The sequence below is a fragment of the Delphinus delphis genome, chromosome 15 (assembly GCF_949987515.2).
Source record: "Delphinus delphis chromosome 15, mDelDel1.2, whole genome shotgun sequence".
Classification (NCBI taxonomy): Eukaryota; Metazoa; Chordata; class Mammalia; order Artiodactyla; family Delphinidae; genus Delphinus; species Delphinus delphis.
The window spans coordinates 48,257,001-48,274,284 of record NC_082697.1 but is presented as its reverse complement, the minus strand read 5'-3'; the positions used below and the strand labels follow the sequence as shown (position 1 = coordinate 48,274,284).

Below are 17,284 nucleotides of genomic sequence, written 5' to 3'. Positions count from 1 at the left end.
TTAGTATTACTAGAATAGGCTACCCTACAAATTGCCAATACTGTGCTGGGTACTCAATAAATCTTCTCTTTAGTGCATTTTTGAGCTAAAGGGGTTAAACTCGTCAACACCTTCAGTTTGCAGGTGAGGACAGGAGGCCCAGAGAGTTATGTTGTACAAGAGGTTACACGGCCAGTCAAAGCTGGAACTGGTGACAGCGGTATCAAACACCGCATTGGAAGACTGATGATGGAAATACTGGCGTCTTAGAGGCAAAAGCAAAACAGTTATAGCAAAAGGCCCCGGATTTCACATCACAACCTCTGTCCCTTGGCTGTTTCTGGTCTAGCTGTCTTTGAGCCTGCTTTGAGTTCCTCACTGGGCAGAGCTGGGTGTCTCTGTCTGGACCATCATTTGACACCCCTCCTCCCACCCCCAGAAGAAGGGAAAAGAGGAAAGGTAGGAAGCACAGCAGAGCAGCCCCTCAAAGCAAAAACAAACAAACAAACAAAATTCATTTATATCTACCTAGGTATCTTAGTCCACGGAGTCTAGTTTTTTGGTAAAAACATTTGGTGTTCTTTCCTTCCAACCATCTGTCTCTGAGTGAGCCCCTCTCACCACCTTTCCGTACTTGTGTTTCCCAGCCTCAGTGAGAAATCATGTGGGGAACTTCCTCTCCTGATACCTCACCCATTAAGCTCCAGTAACATCTCCCTGCTATGATCTGCCCCTCCAGTAGGAGTCTGAGAATTCCCAAGGGATCCTGGGCGGAGTTGTCCTTGGCATTGATCTGTTTGCACTCGTGATCTCCCTGTGGCAGGGCCCATGACTTATTCATCTTCCTGTCCTGGTGGCAAACACAGCCACAGCTGGCACACAGTAGGGACCCAGCTGTCAAATCTAACTGAAAAAATCTTGCAAAGTGGCATCCCACTGTGAACGCAATGTTTCGCCTCCAAACACACTTTCATTTTTTTAACATTTACCTCCTCTTTTTCGTATGAGAAATTCAGTTGGTAAAAATAGATGAGATGACGCAAACATACTTTAAAAAGGCCAGGCTGCTAGGACTCCTACTTGGTTAGTGTGTATTAGATTGAACCATAAGAAAGTCCTGTTTTTGTAAGTCAAAGATAGTTGTTGAGTATTGCCCATTTTCTATGTTCAGACTAACATAAGTGAAAATAATATAACTACAAATACACCGCTTTTTACTTTTCATCTCGAAGGGACTGTTTTACTTTTCATCTCGAAGGGACCGTTTGGCCCAAGGGGGATGAATAACCACTGGTTGGGGTTATTGTGAGACTACCTACTCCAATTTCTCAAGTATCAATAGTGCACTATTATCTGAAAAACACGTCATAGTTGTTCAATTTTTAACATTATAAAATAGTGGTATATGACTTTAAGGATTAATAGAGAAATCAATAGTGTTACCATGTGGTACCACATTGTTCCCATGAATGTACTTAAATATATTTAGCCCTTTCCTAAAATAGATGCCCAGGCCCCTGGGGCTGCCTGATCCAGCAGGACTAGGCTACAGTAAAGGAATGTCCAGAATGTATTTCCTATGGCTTCCATTTGCCTCGTTTTGTATAACCACCCATCCCCCGTGGTGTTAAGGAAGCAACGAGGGGTCCCTAGTTCTCTTGTTCGGCATCACTGTGAGAATAATAATAAGCAGATGGCTAACTCCTCTGGGCTCCTAAGGAACATCTCTCCCCCTAACCTCATCTGTAGAATGGGACTAATAATAATATCAACCTATGGCCATCATCACTAGTTATCTCCCAATATCCATTTCCCCTTCTTCCTTGGTAAAGGAACCCCAGTTTCTTAGCTGAGCACGTTGCTACTCAGAGAAGAGACCACACTTCCCAGCCCCCCTTGCAGCCCTGTGACCAAGTTCTGATCAGTGAGATGAAAGGAGAAGCCTTGCCTGGAACTTCTGAGAAGTTTCTTTAAAAGGGAAGAGGCAGATGTCACATTTCTACTTCCACATTTAAGGAGTTTGCAGCTCTGTCCTAACAACAAGTAAGAAGCTGGACAGACAACTCTTCTTGGATCCATGAGAGAGAAGAGAACACAGGGCAAACCGCCGCCCCCAAAGTGGAGACAGACAGGAGAATCCAGGGAGCTGTGGTTAACCAGAGCAGTCTTACGAGGGGCAACCACCGGGGAACCAGTGCCAGGTGGGAAAACCTGAACTGTGATGGACAAGTTAGGGGAGGCTCAGTGTGGACAAGCCTGAGGGTTAAAAACTCCCGAAAGACTCAGTCACAGGGGGACCCTATGTTTTGCCTCCTGAAGCTTACCATGTTCCCACAGTAAATATCAGAGAAAAATCCCCTCCTGCTTCCTGCAGGAACCATTGGGAAATCCTCCAGAGCACTTTGTTCTTCTTAACAAAGCCTGCCCTCAGGGGAAACTAGTTAATCGGAGCCTAACCAGTCAGGATTTGATCAGAGCCTAACTCATCTGGGTAAGGGAAATACCCACCTCCAGCCCACTCTAGACAACTTGGGGGTGGGGGTAGGAGTGGCTGAGAAACACTTGTGCCGTCCACAGAGGCACAGGCTCAGTAAAAGACTGAGTCCCCTCACACCACACCACCATGTTACTAAAGGCCTATTCACCACAGTTCCTTTTGCCTAGGACATCATGTCCAGCTACCAAGAAAACATGACAAGGCATACCAAAAGGCAAAAAACAAACAAACAAAAACCCACAAAGAAATAAAGAATGCCTTTGATGGGCTTATTAGTAGACTGGACACAGCTGAGAAACGAATCTCTGATCTAGAGGACATATCAGTAAAATCCTTAAAATCAAAAAGCAAAGAGAACTGAGACTGAAAAATACAGAACAGAAAATCCAAGAACTGTGGGAAAGCTACAAAAGGGGTAACATACATGTAATGGGAATACCAGAAGAAGAAAAAGAGAAAGGAACAGAAGAAATATTTGACACAATGGTGACTGAGAATTTCCCCCAATTATTGTCAGACACCAAACCACAGACCCAGAAAGCTAGGAGAACACCAAGCAGGATATGAATACCAAAAAACTACACCTAGACCTATCATTTCAAATTACAGAATATCAAAGCTAAAGAAAAGAAAATCCTGAGAAGGGGGAAAAAAATCTTACCTATAGAGGAACAAAGATAAGAATTACTGACGTTTCCTCAAAAACCATTCAAGCAAGAAGAGAGTGAAGGGAAACACAAAGTGTTGAGAGAAAAAACCCACCAACCTTGAATTCTGTACCCTGCAAAATTATCCTTCAAAAGTGAAGGAGAAGAACTTCCCTGGCGGTCCAGTGGTTAGGACTCGATGCTTTCAATGCTGAGGGCCCGGGTTCAATCTCTGGTCAGGGAACTAAGATCCCACAAGCTGCGGGGCATGGCCGAAAAGAAAAAAAAGAACTTTTACTTTTCTTATTCTTAATTGATGGATTAATGGATAACAGTTTGTTTCAAATAACAGCAACAATGTATTCAATTATATATGCTTTTGTATATGTCATATATGCCTATATATGCTTAGATATAAATGAAGTGAATCACAGCAATAATATAAGAGGAGGAGGGTATTAGGATTATTTTGTTACTGTATTTTGTTACTGTATTAGGATTATTTTGTTACTGTATTATTTTGTTACTGTACAGATAGTGTAAGGTACTCACACTATCTGTCAAGCGGTGAAGCGTTATTTGAAAGCAGACTTGGATTAGTTGTAAATGTATACTGCAAACTCCAGGGCAACCACTAAAAGAAGTGAGAAAAGTGTAACTGATGTGCTAGGAAAGAACAGAAAATGAAATCATCTAAAATGCTCAGTTAAAACCACAAATGACAGCAAAAGAGTGGAAGGCAGACATAAGACCAAAGAACAAAGGCAACAAATAGAAAACAGTAGTGAATATTATAGCTATTCATCCAGCTATATCAATAATAATTTTGAATGTCAATGGTCTAAATGCACCAATCAAAACACAGAGGTTTTCAGAGTGCATCAAAAAAAAAAAAGAGCCAACTCTATGTTGTCTACCAGAAGCTCACTTTAATATAAAGACACATACAGATTAAAAGTAAATGGAGAAAAATATACCATGTTAACACTAATCAAAACAAAGCAGGAGTAGCTACATTAATTTCAGACGGAGTCGACTTCAGAATCAGCAAAGTTCTTGTGAATAAACAAGGGGGTTACATAACGTTAAGGGGTCAGTTCTCCTCTAAGACATAATTCTTTATGTGTATGTTCCCAACAACAATGTCAACCTAAGTGAGGCAAGACCTGACAGAACTGCGGGGAGGAATGGGTGAATCCGTTATCACAGTTGGAGACTTCAACACTGCTCTATCAGACATGGACGGATCCAGTAGGTAGGAAATCAAGAAAATCAGAAAGCAAGCTACGGGCCACCACACACCCAGCACAAAACCATGACACAAAGCACCGACAGAAACAAACCACAACACAAAACACCTGCACATGGCTTACTTCTCCATAAGGCCATTCACCAAATTGAGAGCAGTGGTTACCTCTGAGGAGGAAGCTGACGCTGTGGGGATGGAGAGCAAAAGTGCTCTGGGGGCTTTTCTTATTGTATCTTGGAATCTTGCATAATGAGAACACACTCATATCTTACTTACATAATTAAAATTATTTTTAGAAAAGAGCACAGACATAAATAAGGGTAGGGGAGAGAGAATAGGTGAATTTGTGAAGAGGCAGGAAAGAAGCTAAAAATAGTTTTTCTGCAATATATACTGGCAGGGTTATATCCCCTCGCAGGCTTTTCCTGATCATTGATTAACACATCTCTCTTCAAGTGCCTCATTAATGTATTTTCTCCCCTACCACTCATATTTATGGTTTTAAATGAAAGCACCTATATGTTCACAGATGGTTACATACGCAGAATATTTTCTAAATTAGAAACGGAACACACTCAGTCTCATATTCAAGGGGAGACCTTATGTTAAAACTTTTTCCCTCTGTGGGATGATAAGGAATGAAAATATCTAGGAAACTAATGTGTAAAGGAAGAGGTTAAAGTTCAATGGGGTCTTAAGAAAAATGGGGGCTCATTTTAGGTTAAAATGAACTGATATAGAGGTTTGCCTGATGGATTGTAAAACATCTTCAGATACTTCACTGACCGAAACAAACATGTATTAAACACCTACTATACATCAGGGGCTATGCCAGTCCATATAAGATACATTCTAGGGACTTCCCTGGTGGCACAGTGCTTAAGGATCCTCCTGCCAATACAGGGGACACAGGTTCAATCCCTGGTCCGGGAAGATCCCACGTGTTGCAGAGCAACTAAGCCCGTGTGCCACAGCTACTGAGCCTGCGTGCCACAACTACTGAAGTCCACGTGCCTAGAGCCAGTGTCCTGCAACAAGAGAAGCCACAGCAATAAGAAGCCCGCGCACTGCAACTAAGAGTAGCCCCTGCTCGCCGCAACTAGAGAAAGCCTGCGCGCAGCCACGAAGACCCAACGCAGCCAAAAATAAATAAATTAAAAAAAAATGCATCCTAAACACCCCTTGACCTCAAGGAACTCTCAATATAAAGTAGTGATGGTGGCAGCAAATGCATATATAAATTACAGCTATACTAACAGTAGGGAAAAATGTTAAGACCTCACTATGGAAGTGTGGTCTGAGGACCCACAGCATCTGAATCTCCTGGGGCAACTGAGACCCACTGCTAAACCCTTGAATTTGCATTTTAACAAGATCCTCAGGTGGTGTGGATGCTTCTCAAGGTTTGAGAAGTGATGAACTGTGGGACTATAGAAGGACCCACTCTTGATCCCTTGGAAAGTGGTCAGAAGTCTCCAGACTCTTGGGAACATTCCAGGATGAGAGACCAACAGCCCCGTGATGATGGCAGTTAGAGCAAGAAGGATTCTGGAATGAGAAGTTTAGTCTGGAAGGATACTGGGAACTTTGGAAAGTGTGGGAGACAGGACAAAAAAGGCAGGCTGAGGCCAGAGGCAGAAGGGCCAGACTGAACTGCTGAGATTTCTGGAGGAAGCCACAGGAAATTTTAAGCAGTAAAGTGACAGGATAAGATTCCTCTGTTTGGCCATAACTCTGGTTGCAGTGAGGAGGACGAAATGCATAAGAGAGGTTGGAGCAGGCCCGACTTGCATCCTTACATGAGGATGATTCCGTTTTGAACAGAAAAGAAGTCTTTGAGGACTCAGAGATGGAGGGTGGCACTGAGTCCCGGCCGACAGGGAAACACAGGGCTCCAGCTGCAGCTGGATACAGGTGGGTTCTTTCTTCTCAAAGTGCCCCGATACCCACCAGTCACATCAGCATCACCCGGGAATTGTTAGAAATGCAAATTCTTGGGTCTCACCTGAGATACATTGTCAGAAACTCTGGGGATGGGGCACACAAATCTGACTTGGAATAAGTTCTCGTTCACATTGCAAACCACTGTTCTAGCCTGCCAAAAATCTTGTAGTAGGTGGTAAGGCTTAGAATTGCCACAACTTTCTTTCTTAAAAAGAAAACAAACACAAAACAGGAGAGTAACGAGAAATGAGTCTCTATGTCTAGAGGCCAGAATAAAAGCCACATATAACCTAGATTTTATATAGTGCCCAGGAAAAGCAAAAGACATATTGACCATCTTGTCCAAAAGCCTCACATTTGGAGAATTAAAATAGTTCTGGTAGAGGCCTGTTAAGTTCTAGGTAGCCTAAATTAAGTAAAACTTAATCATCACGGTTGTAAATTCTTTGTTGCCTTTATTCCCCAGAAAAACACCCTCAGAAAAGGCGCTGGGATTCCTTCTGGCCCTCTGAAAATTGTGTTTCTGATGCAACCGCCCATTAAAAAAAACGCAATCTCAAATTAAAAACCCCCCAAACGGAGCAGCGGGGCTGGCGCCACCATCCTGAGGCATCTCTGCCGTTTCCCTGCCACACTGCTGCGGACTGCAGTGCTCCTTTCCCGGGCTGTTCCCAAAGACAAATAAATCACTCCTTGTTTTTTCCAGACCTGAAATTAGCGGTGACTCAGAGCGCTCTGAATCGCCACAGTCGCCTCGGCAAAGAGGAAAAATGTGCAGATTTTTCCTCTCGCCCGAGGGCCAGACGTGCAGGTCTGGGCCAATCAGGCGAGGATGGCGGGAATCTCACCAAAGTAGGTAAAAAATGCGGGACGCGCGGCCCCCGCGACCGCCCGCGCCCCGGCTCCCGCTGGTCCTTTCTTCGTCCCTCCCTCCCTCCCTCCCTCTCGTCCTCCTTCCTCCCTCCCCCCTCCTCCTCCCCCCTCCCTCCCTCCCTCCTCCCTCCCTTCTCCTCCGCCGCGGGCCCCGCCCCTCTCACCCCTCCCTCTCCCAGGCCCCGCCCCTCGCGGCGGTGCACACCTGGCCAGGTGGCTACTTCCATGTAAGGGCAACGGCGGCGCAGTGGGCGGGGCGCTACGTGGCCCCGCCCCGGTGAAGGGGCCACCGCCCCTCGCCCGCAGGTGCCAGCTGAAGCTCCGCCCCCTCGTCCGGAGCTGTTGGGGGAGGACCTCGCCCCCGCCCCACAGGCCAGAGCTGGTGAGGGGTACCCGGTGCCCCTTCTCCGGAAGGCGAGGAAGACCCCGCCCCCGCGGAGTCGGGGTTGGCGGGGGGGACTGCCGGGGCGGGGCGTTGCCAGGTCGGCCGGTTGCGTAGCAACGGTGGGCAGCGCGTGACGTGCGCCGCCGCGTCTGGGCCCGAGGCGCCCGCCAGTCCCTGGGAGGTTAGTGGGGCTGCTGTGAGGAGGTCGCTCCGCAGACTTGGTGCTCGCCGGCTCCCTCTCCGCGCTCTGCGGCCGCCGCGGCGAAGATGGTAAGCTGGGGGCCCGGGGCGCCGCGGGGTCGGGGCGGCGGCGGCGCGGGGGGACCCGGGCTTCGGCCGCCGCGGACCCGCTGGGCCCCGCGCCGGGGCGGCTCCCCGGCCGCTGCATTCTCGCCGTCGCCGCCGGCGCGGGGCCTCCCCCTGGCCTCGGTAGCCCAGCCGGGGTCGACCCCCCCGCCCCGGCGACGCCGCCCGGGGTCCGCCCGCGCTCCCGGGTGGGGCCTCTTTGGCGCACGTTTCGCCAAGGCCGGGAGCGGGCGGTCGGCGACTCGGGCGGTTTCGGCCCCTGAGGTCCGTGCGTCTTGAGGAGGGAACGAGGCCTTTATTGAGCCATCTGGGGGGCGGGATGGCCACCGAGCGTGACCCCCACGATTCCGAACCGGGCCTGCGGTCCTTTGCTGCTGCCCCCGGTGGTCCGCGTCCCGCAGCTCCTCGTCCTGCGCGTTCGGCCGGGCGGTGGCCTGTCCGGCCTCCATGTACGGTCACAGATTTTCTTTTACCTGCAAACAGGTTGGCTCTGCCAGTATTTAGCGGGCAGGGGGTGGGCATGATGCTGGGATGCTAACTAAAGCAAATGAAAAAGCTTTTTAAAGTCCATTAAGCTATCCGAGTCGCTAAAAAGTAAACAGATGTTCCGCATATTCTAGGTGTTGGACTGCTTAATTCACGTATTTTCCCCTCTAAACTGTCACTCTCGTTTGCTGTAGAACCGTGCTCTTAAGTGGACGATCAAGTAGGACATTTTGTCGTTTTCTGTAGTCTGCGCATTCTGTTACCATTTTTGGTCAATGATTTGCAGGCAAAGGCTTACCAGACTTTGCTGGAAATATTACACTGTTATTGCATCTGTCTGCCTGGAAACAGTTGGTACCAGTTTATCTTCCTACACAGTGTTTTCACTGAATGACAATTTGGGTTTTCTTAAGGTATTGCACCTTTCAGGGCTATGCAGACTGGCTCAGTGGTGGAAGAAAATTAGAGATTAACAGTAGTTTCTGGATGACTGAGGATATTTAGTACGAATTTGATGTTGTTCAGTTTTTGGTTCTTCTTTGGTTTGATTTTGTAAGCTACAAAGGAGATCGGCATCTTACAACTTTCTAACTTCTTTAAGATTGTACTACTTTATGCTAAAAGACTTAATCTTAGGGCTTTGAGTTTTCATAAATTTAAGACCATACACTCAGACGAAAGTGCTTTGAATCAGGCTGGAGCCGGCTTTAGTGCCTTCTGATTTGACATAACTTTATTTTCTGTTTGAAAATAGGACCAAACCTTTTTACTTTAGCTAAATGCTTAAACTTTAAAGCTTAACTTTCTTATTTCTATACATTCAAATAAAATGAAGAGTATGTTTAAAATATTTATGGTTCGGAAGGAGGAGGAGAAATAAAAATTAATCAAGATGGGTGATTCCGAGTACGTTTCAAACTTCGGGAGGTCGGAAGAACTTATGAACTACTCTTGTTAGGATGCTTGCAAAGAAAGAGAGTTTAGAATACAGGTGACCATCTTTATTTTATTATTTTAATTGACATAGTTGACTTACAATGTTGTGTTCATTTCTGCTGTCCCGCAGAGTGCTTCAGTCATACATATATATACATTCTTTTTAAAATATTGTTTTCCAGTATGGTTTATCATAGGATGTTGAATATAGTTTTCTGTGCTATACAGTAGGATCTATATGTAGAAGCTCACATCTGCTAACCCCAACCTTAGTCTGTCCCTCCCCAACCCCCTCCCCCTTGGCAACCACAAGTCTGTTCTCTTTGTCTGTGAGTCTGTGTCTGTTTCGTAGATCAGTTCATTTGTGCAGATGACCATTTTTAAAGCTTACTCTTGTATTTAGCCTTATGAGCACAGAGCTTCTCCCTTCATTCCAGCTATTAGAGAATATTATGAAGATGTATGTTTATTCCCTGATTTTAGCACTTTACCTCTGTATTTGAAACTGTTTAGATCTGTTGGTTGGATACTTGGTTCCAAGTTTCTAAGATTTTTTTTTTTTCAGATTAAATTTTAACTGTTGATGGATTTGTTCTACATTAACAAAATCACTTCCTGGTACTCACCAAGTCTTCTCGAAGCACTTGGGAATAAAGCAATTTGAAACCAACTCAGATCACCCTGAGCACTTTAAGATGAGATTTCATGTTTTTAAAGTCTCACTTTACAGTGCCAAAGAAAAAAAAAAGCCTACCCTCCACAGGAACCACATCTACACTCTCCAAACAAAACTTTGGTGTGCGTGTGTACTGGGTGTGCCAGCTTCCTCATACAAAGATTATTTACCAGCCTACCATGAAATTCCTAGGGTTATCTGCTGAGTAGTTCTTCCTGTTGGGTATGGATTGAGACATCACAGGAGACTGGCCTAGCTCCTCTTGTAACCAGTGGCTCTCTGGGAAGTCAGAGTGTAGTCTTGTCCCTGAAACAGTAAAGGTCTGCATGATAATCTAACCCTTAACCTTACCCTAATCAGAACTTGGCTCTAACAAACTGAGCTGTTGGCTCAGACTGAATTACACCTGTATTCTTCCACTTGATGATTAGCAAAAACACTTTTACTTACAGCAATCTAGTGGAAGAGGTTGGGCATGTGTTCCTGTGCCCATTTAACATATTAGAAAACAGTCTGTAAAGGTTTTATTGACTTGTGGCCTTTTCTGACTCCACATCAGGTTTTAAAATAATTTAAAAATTAATTTTGAAACATTTTAAGCAGGAAGGTACACAGAATAATAAGTTCCTTTGTACAAAAAAAGAAAAGGTTAACTTTTTGCCATATTTCAGGTTTTTATGTTACCTTTACAGGTAAATACGCATCTTTTTCCTCATCCCATTCCCTTCTCTCCCCAGAGGTAACCACTCCTGTGTCAAAGACGTAATGTACTGGCCGATTAAGGAGATGATTTTTGCAGGTTATTGCATTTGAGAGAACATTAATTGAAATGAGGAACATCTCAAAAACAAACAAAAAAACAACAAAAAAGGACAGAGACCTGGCGCTGGTAAACTGAGGAGTCTTGAGGAAGCCTGGGGACATGTCTTAATCTGGAAGTAAGCAAGAGCAGGATCCTTCTGTTGCCCTGAACACAAAATGATGGGAGTGAATTTCTTAATCTTCACTGCTTTTCAGGAGCTCAGGGCTCAGGTAAAAGTTCAGCATAGTCACCTGAAACTAACACATTTCATTGATGTTTCCATACTTTCAGTTGTACATGTATGCGTCTGTAATAATATATGTTGCCTTGACGTATTTTAAGATTTTACATAAATGTTATCATGCTTCGTGTATCCTTTTGCAACTTTGAAAAAAATAACTTGGTGAGGTTTAGTTCTAGTTTGCCTCCCATCAGCTGCTTTCACGAGCCTGTTTCTCTATTTTCACTACTTGGCATTATGAGACTTTGAAAACCAATCTGATAGGTGTGAAATGGTTTCTCATTCTTTTAATTTGCATTTCTCTGATTAGCAGTAGTTGAGTATCTTTTCATTCTTGTTGCAGCTTATGTTTTTACATGCATGAGCTTTCAGTGACCCTGACACTGTGTAAAATACTCCTCACGTCTTCATATAAACTCATTTGTGGAGCCATAAAGTAAATCTAACCTTAAAAGAAAATCAGCGAGAATGTGCTTGTCAAAGCCAGACCTGCATAATGAAGACTAATATACCTTGCCTCTGGCACCTGCTTTTCTTTGCCTGCCTCTCAAGCTGCTAAGTAACAGAAGTTCAGTACTCTTAATTCTAGCCACCTGCCCTTGTGAGGCCCTGGTTGTGGTAGAATGCACAGTGATCCAGAGTAGAGTTCCATCTTTGCCACAGGGCGTGGAGATTAACATCCTCTGTTCTATACTTACCCTTTTCTTTCTTTTTCCTCCGTTTCGGGGATTTTTAATTTGGGATTGCGTATTTTTTAATGGGCGGTTGCATCAGAAACACAATTTTCAGAGGGCCAGAAGGAATCCCAGTGCCTTTTCTGAGGGTGTTTTTCTGGGGAATAAAGGCAACAAAGAATTTACAACCGTGATGATTAAGTTTTACTTAATTTAGGCTACCTAGAACTTAACAGGCCTCTACCAGAACTATTTTAATTCTCCAAATGTGAGGCTTTTGGACAAGATGGTCAATATGTCTTTTGCTTTTCCTGGGCACTATATAAAATCTAGGTTATGTGTGGCTTCTAGCCAAAATGTTAAAAACAAACACACATGGGATATACGGGAAAACTGTACTTTCTGCTCAATTTTGCTGTGAACCTACAATGTCTCTACAAAATAAAGGCTATTAAAAAAATAAAACAAATAACCATAATCGTTTTTTGTAAACAGAATTGTTTTAAATCAAAATGGTGTTTATTGTATACAGGAAGATTCTAAACATTTGTGTTTTTGTTTATGTTAATGTAACTTATATTTTCTTTCAGTAATAATTAAGATACTTTGAGCCGAACACCACATTTGAAATTTGAAAAAAAAATTGAAACTCTTTAAAAACTGTTGTTTTAACATGTACTTTTTTTTTATCTACAGAGTAATGCTCTAGTCTGAATAACTAGGCCTGGTCTCTGTCGTAGTCTTTGCTATTTGCATACCTAAACCACAGAAAATAATAAACCATAAACATGATGCTTGTTATTTAAGCATCTTGAGCTACCTTTCCACATAGCCTAATACTCCTCTCTAGGTTTTCCATGAAAGACATACCCAAAGATTTATATGTAACACTCAGAAATATTTTAATCATTGGTGTTAGAAATGAGTTTTCACTTGGAGTTGTCCTGCTTCTAAAAGCTGTCTCCTGTTCATTTTGCTTGAAATTTTACATTGGGAGAAGCATAGAAAAATAAACATCAGATTGGTTCATCTCAGTAATGCTTTGACAGACTTGTTACTTAATTCATGGAATCTTGGAATTCATGTACAAGGAATCTTCTGTACAAGGGCCCCCATAGAGTTGAGTACATAGTCTTGAGTGATCCTTAACTCTTGTAAGATTGTCTTCTAGTAGCTGACATTGTAATGCTTATGTGCTGTTTACCCTATTTCATGATTTGTTTGCTGTGTTAAAAAATCAATTTTTGGTAGATCTTTTAAAAGTAGCTCATTTCAGGAAAAATGCAGTCAGAATTCTTAAAATTCATATTTTAATCTGTAGTGTGAAATGGTGGAGATTTTGGCTTTATTTTTTTTGACAATGACAAGGGACCGTCAAAGAACTCTTATGCTGTTGCAACAAGGCTTAGGATGAGCACTTGAAAGGTAGAAACTTCAGTGCGTACTGTAGCAGGAAACCTACATTTAAAACTAATTTATCTGTGTGTTTGTGCTTTTGGATCACATTAGAGGAAGACTGTTTACTACTTTCAACATTTTTGCATTACTTTATAGGTTGTTCCTCCTATTTCTACCCATATTTTTCTACCCGTAGAATTTTCTACCCATATTCCTGTCTTGGCTTGTTTTCAGAAGATGGGCAACTTGTAAATTTTTAAATTCTTTCACAAAGCACATTTTTGTTGGTGGTAGTGTTTTTTTTTTTTTTTTTTTAAGTAATAGAGCTAAAACTAAAGCATCGGCAGATATAGGTAAAACTTCTCCAGCTGGCTCTGGAGCTATCTTTTAAGTCAGTTATGGAAGCTCTGAAGCTCTGAGGAATTCTCAAATCATTGAGGCCTTGTTTTAAAAACGTTGTAAGTCATCTTTAGACCAATGTTGTCGAATAGAAATAAAATGTGAGTTACATATGTATTTTTAAATTTTCTAGTAGCCCCATTAAAAAGGTAAAAAGAAAAGATGAAATTTGTTTAACCCAATATATCTGAAATATTGTATCAACATTTAATCAATTAAAAAATGAGACATTTTACATTCTTCTCTCATACAAATTGTTTGAAATCCACTGTATATTTTATACTCAGCACAGCTCAATTCAGATGCTCAGTTTTCATTGGAAATATTTGGTATATATTTAGACATAAAATTTATAGTTGAAAAAGCAGAGTCATATACTTAAGTTGCTCCAAGCATACTTAGTTTTCCAGTAATGGAATTGATAATGAATTTAAAAATTTAAGTTAATTAAAGTGAAATAAAATTAAAAATGCAGTTCCTCGGCAGCACTGGCCATGTTTAATGGACTCTCTAAACCACATGTGGTTAGTGGCCACCTTAACGGACCAGCCTCAGACTTTGTGGATTGGCCTGTTTAATGTGTAAGGGGACGTTAGTGTGGGTACCAACACTTTTGTTAATTCTTGGCATGTCTGCATATGACTAACAGTGCTGAGGTAGCCTGTGAATCCCTTTTATGGAACTTATTAAGATGTTCTGTGGGACTAGACTGTTGAGCTCCATTGGCTAGGATTTGTATATTTCAGTACCACAACACCTCTCCAAGTAGGCCCACAACAGATGTTACCAAATGAACACGAATGAGTGAATGAGAGGGCATTCTTCATTATGATGGGGCCGGGTCCCATGGAGATGGATTACTTTAATTTTTATACTTTCTATTCCCACATACCTTTCTTTTAATACAATGGGAATTGAGTTTTAAGTACTGAACTAATTGAATAGTACCTCCCCTTTGTATATTGTGTTATAATTTAGTTCGAGTCTTAACAGTGAAAATCCTTTGAGATAGATAAGGCAGGTATTATTAGAGTAGCACCTTTCAACTAATTCTGACATGCAAAAACTGCTCAGTAATGCCAATTCTCTTTCTTTCTTAAAAATGAAACTGAATGGTATTTGATGCTCATTGAGGCATCCTGAACCATAGAAAAGCACTTGAAAGCTCAACAAATGAAAGAACAAGAAGTAATGCTATCTTAGATAACTTATAAGTATTTGCTGTGTGTCATACATTGTGTTAACTTATCTCACTCAATCCTTCTAGCAACCCAGTGAGGTAGGTATTGTTATCATTACTGTTAAACTATACTGAGAAGTGGTTAAGAGCTTGAGCCCAGAGTCTGGCTGCCTAGGTTTTTTGAATCTTGGCTCTGCCACTTACTGACTGTATAACCTGAGACACATTACTGACTGTTCTGTGCCTCAATTTCATCATTCCTCCAAGTGGGAATGATAATAGTACTTAACCATCACAACATTTTGTCGATGCATATAAGTAAAGCAATGCCTGGCACATAGTAAAGTGCTTATCAGCACTGGCTAAAATAATAATATTAAACAACCTTAGATCCAAGTTTAACAGTCTCTTTTCTTTATATTCTGAGTACACCAGTGTTTACTTCAGTAATTGTAGATAAAATAAAAACGGTGAAGGAGTGCATAAAAACATGTTTCTAATTGTTTATTATTTCTTTAAACTAATTTTATTTTACTTGGAGTCATTATATATGATCAACTTTTTAATTTGACTTTTGAGGTGATTTTGATCCTTGATGTAAAAATATCTTGTCTTCCACTCATAGTTATATTTTTCTTGAAGTAATTAATGGAGAATGAAACACAGTTGTTCATTGCCCTCAAGGTTTAGAATAGCAATCATCTATTCAATAAATATTTGAGAAGTTATTATATGCCAAGAACTGACCCAGGTACTTGGCATACAGTACAGAAAAACAAAGTCCATTCCTTGTAGAAGTTATATTCTAATGGAGGTGGGCAGGTGGGAGGGACAACCAAAAAATTACAAGATCATGTCAGGTAATGGCAACTGGTGTGAAAAAAATAGGGTGATCAATAGGGAGTACTAGAAAAGTTGGCTACCTTGGGGTAGATTCTTAGGGAAGTCCTCTTGGGGTGACATTTGAGCTTAAGACTTGCATGGCAAGAAGGAGCTAGCTAGCCATGTTAAGAGCATTTTAGGTAGAAGGAACTCTAAGTAGAAAGGCCTTGAGAAGAGAATGAGCTTGACATGCCAGGGACAAAAAAAGGTTTGTGTAGTTGGAATTCAGTGAAAAGCAGGGAGAAAAGTAGGAAATGGACTGTAGGCAGGAGCTAGAGCTGGGTGAGCCAAGGTGACTGCACCAGGAAGCTGTCGGGTGTCTGGTGGTAGGGAGGTGTTAGGGTGTTAAGTTGTGGAGTGAGATAGGATTTAGATGTACAAATGGGGACAAAACTGATTGACGGTTGCTATTATTCAATCAGTCAGTGGTAGCTTGGATTAGGATTGTTAGTACTGGGATAGTGAGAAGTGATTGGATATTGTATATTTGGGGGAAGAGCTGACCGGACTTACTGATCATTTGGGTGTGTGGCATAGGGGAAAGAAAGACATCAAAGATAATTCCGAAGATTTAGACCTGAGCCACTAGGTAGTTGGGGGTGTCATTGTGCTGGGGTACTATATAAAAGAAGCCAAAATAGTTTGGCAAAAATTGAGGTTCTTGGGGCTTCCCTAGTGGCGCAGTGGTTGAGAGTCCGCCTGCCGACGCAGGGGACGCGGGTTCGTGCCCCGGACCGGGAAGATCCCACATGCCGCGGAGCGGCTGGGCCCGTGAGCCATGGCTGCTGAGCCTGTGCGTCTGGAGCCTGTGCTCCGCAATGGGAGAGGCCACAACAGTGAGAGGCCCGCGTACCGCAAAAAAAAAAAAAAAAAATTGAGGTTCTTGGAACTTTGAGGAACAACAAATTGATGCAGAAATATTACAGATCTTTAAAATATCTTCACATCTGATTGTAATAATAATGTATGTTCGTTATATAACATTAAGGAAAATTGAGTTGTAATGACAGCCCTATCCAAAGTGCATTTGGTGCACTTTCTTTCAGGCCACTTTAAACATAGGCTCATTCTTTCAATAAATAAGTGTTAGGTACCTTCTGGGAATCAGGTACTGTTGTAGGTTCTAGAGATTCAACAGTGTACAAGACAAAGTCCCTTTTCCTATGGAATATACATTCTCATGGGGGAGACAGGTAAGAAATCAGTAAATAAATAAGATAATTGGAGATTGTAATAAGTACTATAATGGAAATAAGGGAGATAGTGAATATCTGGAGAATGTCAATGTAGATTTTTCTCAAACAGTTGAGTTCATCTGTAACAGTTTTATGTCCTTTATTTCTCACATCTCAATGTGACAAGGGTGTCAAGCTAATTTAATGGGGAAACGAATAGCGTCTTCAACAAATGATGCTGGGACAGGTGATGTCCACATGAATGAATTTGGATCCCTGCTTCACACTATGTACAAAATTTAACTCAAAATGGGTCATAGACCTAAATATAAGAGCTAAAGCTATAAAACTCCTAGAAGAAAACATAGGCATAAATCTTTGTGAACTTGGATTAGGCAGTGTTTTTTGGACAATTTTCGTGGTATTTTTAGGCAGTGACACCAAAAGCACAGGTGCCAAGAGAAAAATAGGTAAATTGGACTTTATTAGAATTGAAAACTTTTTTGCATCAAAGAACACCATTGAGAAAGTGGAAAAGACAACCCAGAGAATGGG

General features: G+C 42.3%; 1 protein-coding gene across 1 annotated transcript in view; it reads left to right on the top strand.

Annotated features, from left to right (window-relative positions):
• Positions 1-7,632: 7,632 nt before the first annotated feature.
• DSTN (destrin, actin depolymerizing factor) overlaps positions 7,633-17,284 on the top strand; it is a 37,150-nt gene continuing 27,498 nt past the window's right edge. The window contains exon 1 of the mRNA XM_060031335.1: positions 7,633-7,844. Within this exon, the coding sequence (XP_059887318.1) occupies positions 7,842-7,844 (3 nt within the window). The 5' untranslated portion in view covers positions 7,633-7,841. The remainder of the gene's footprint in view (positions 7,845-17,284) is intronic.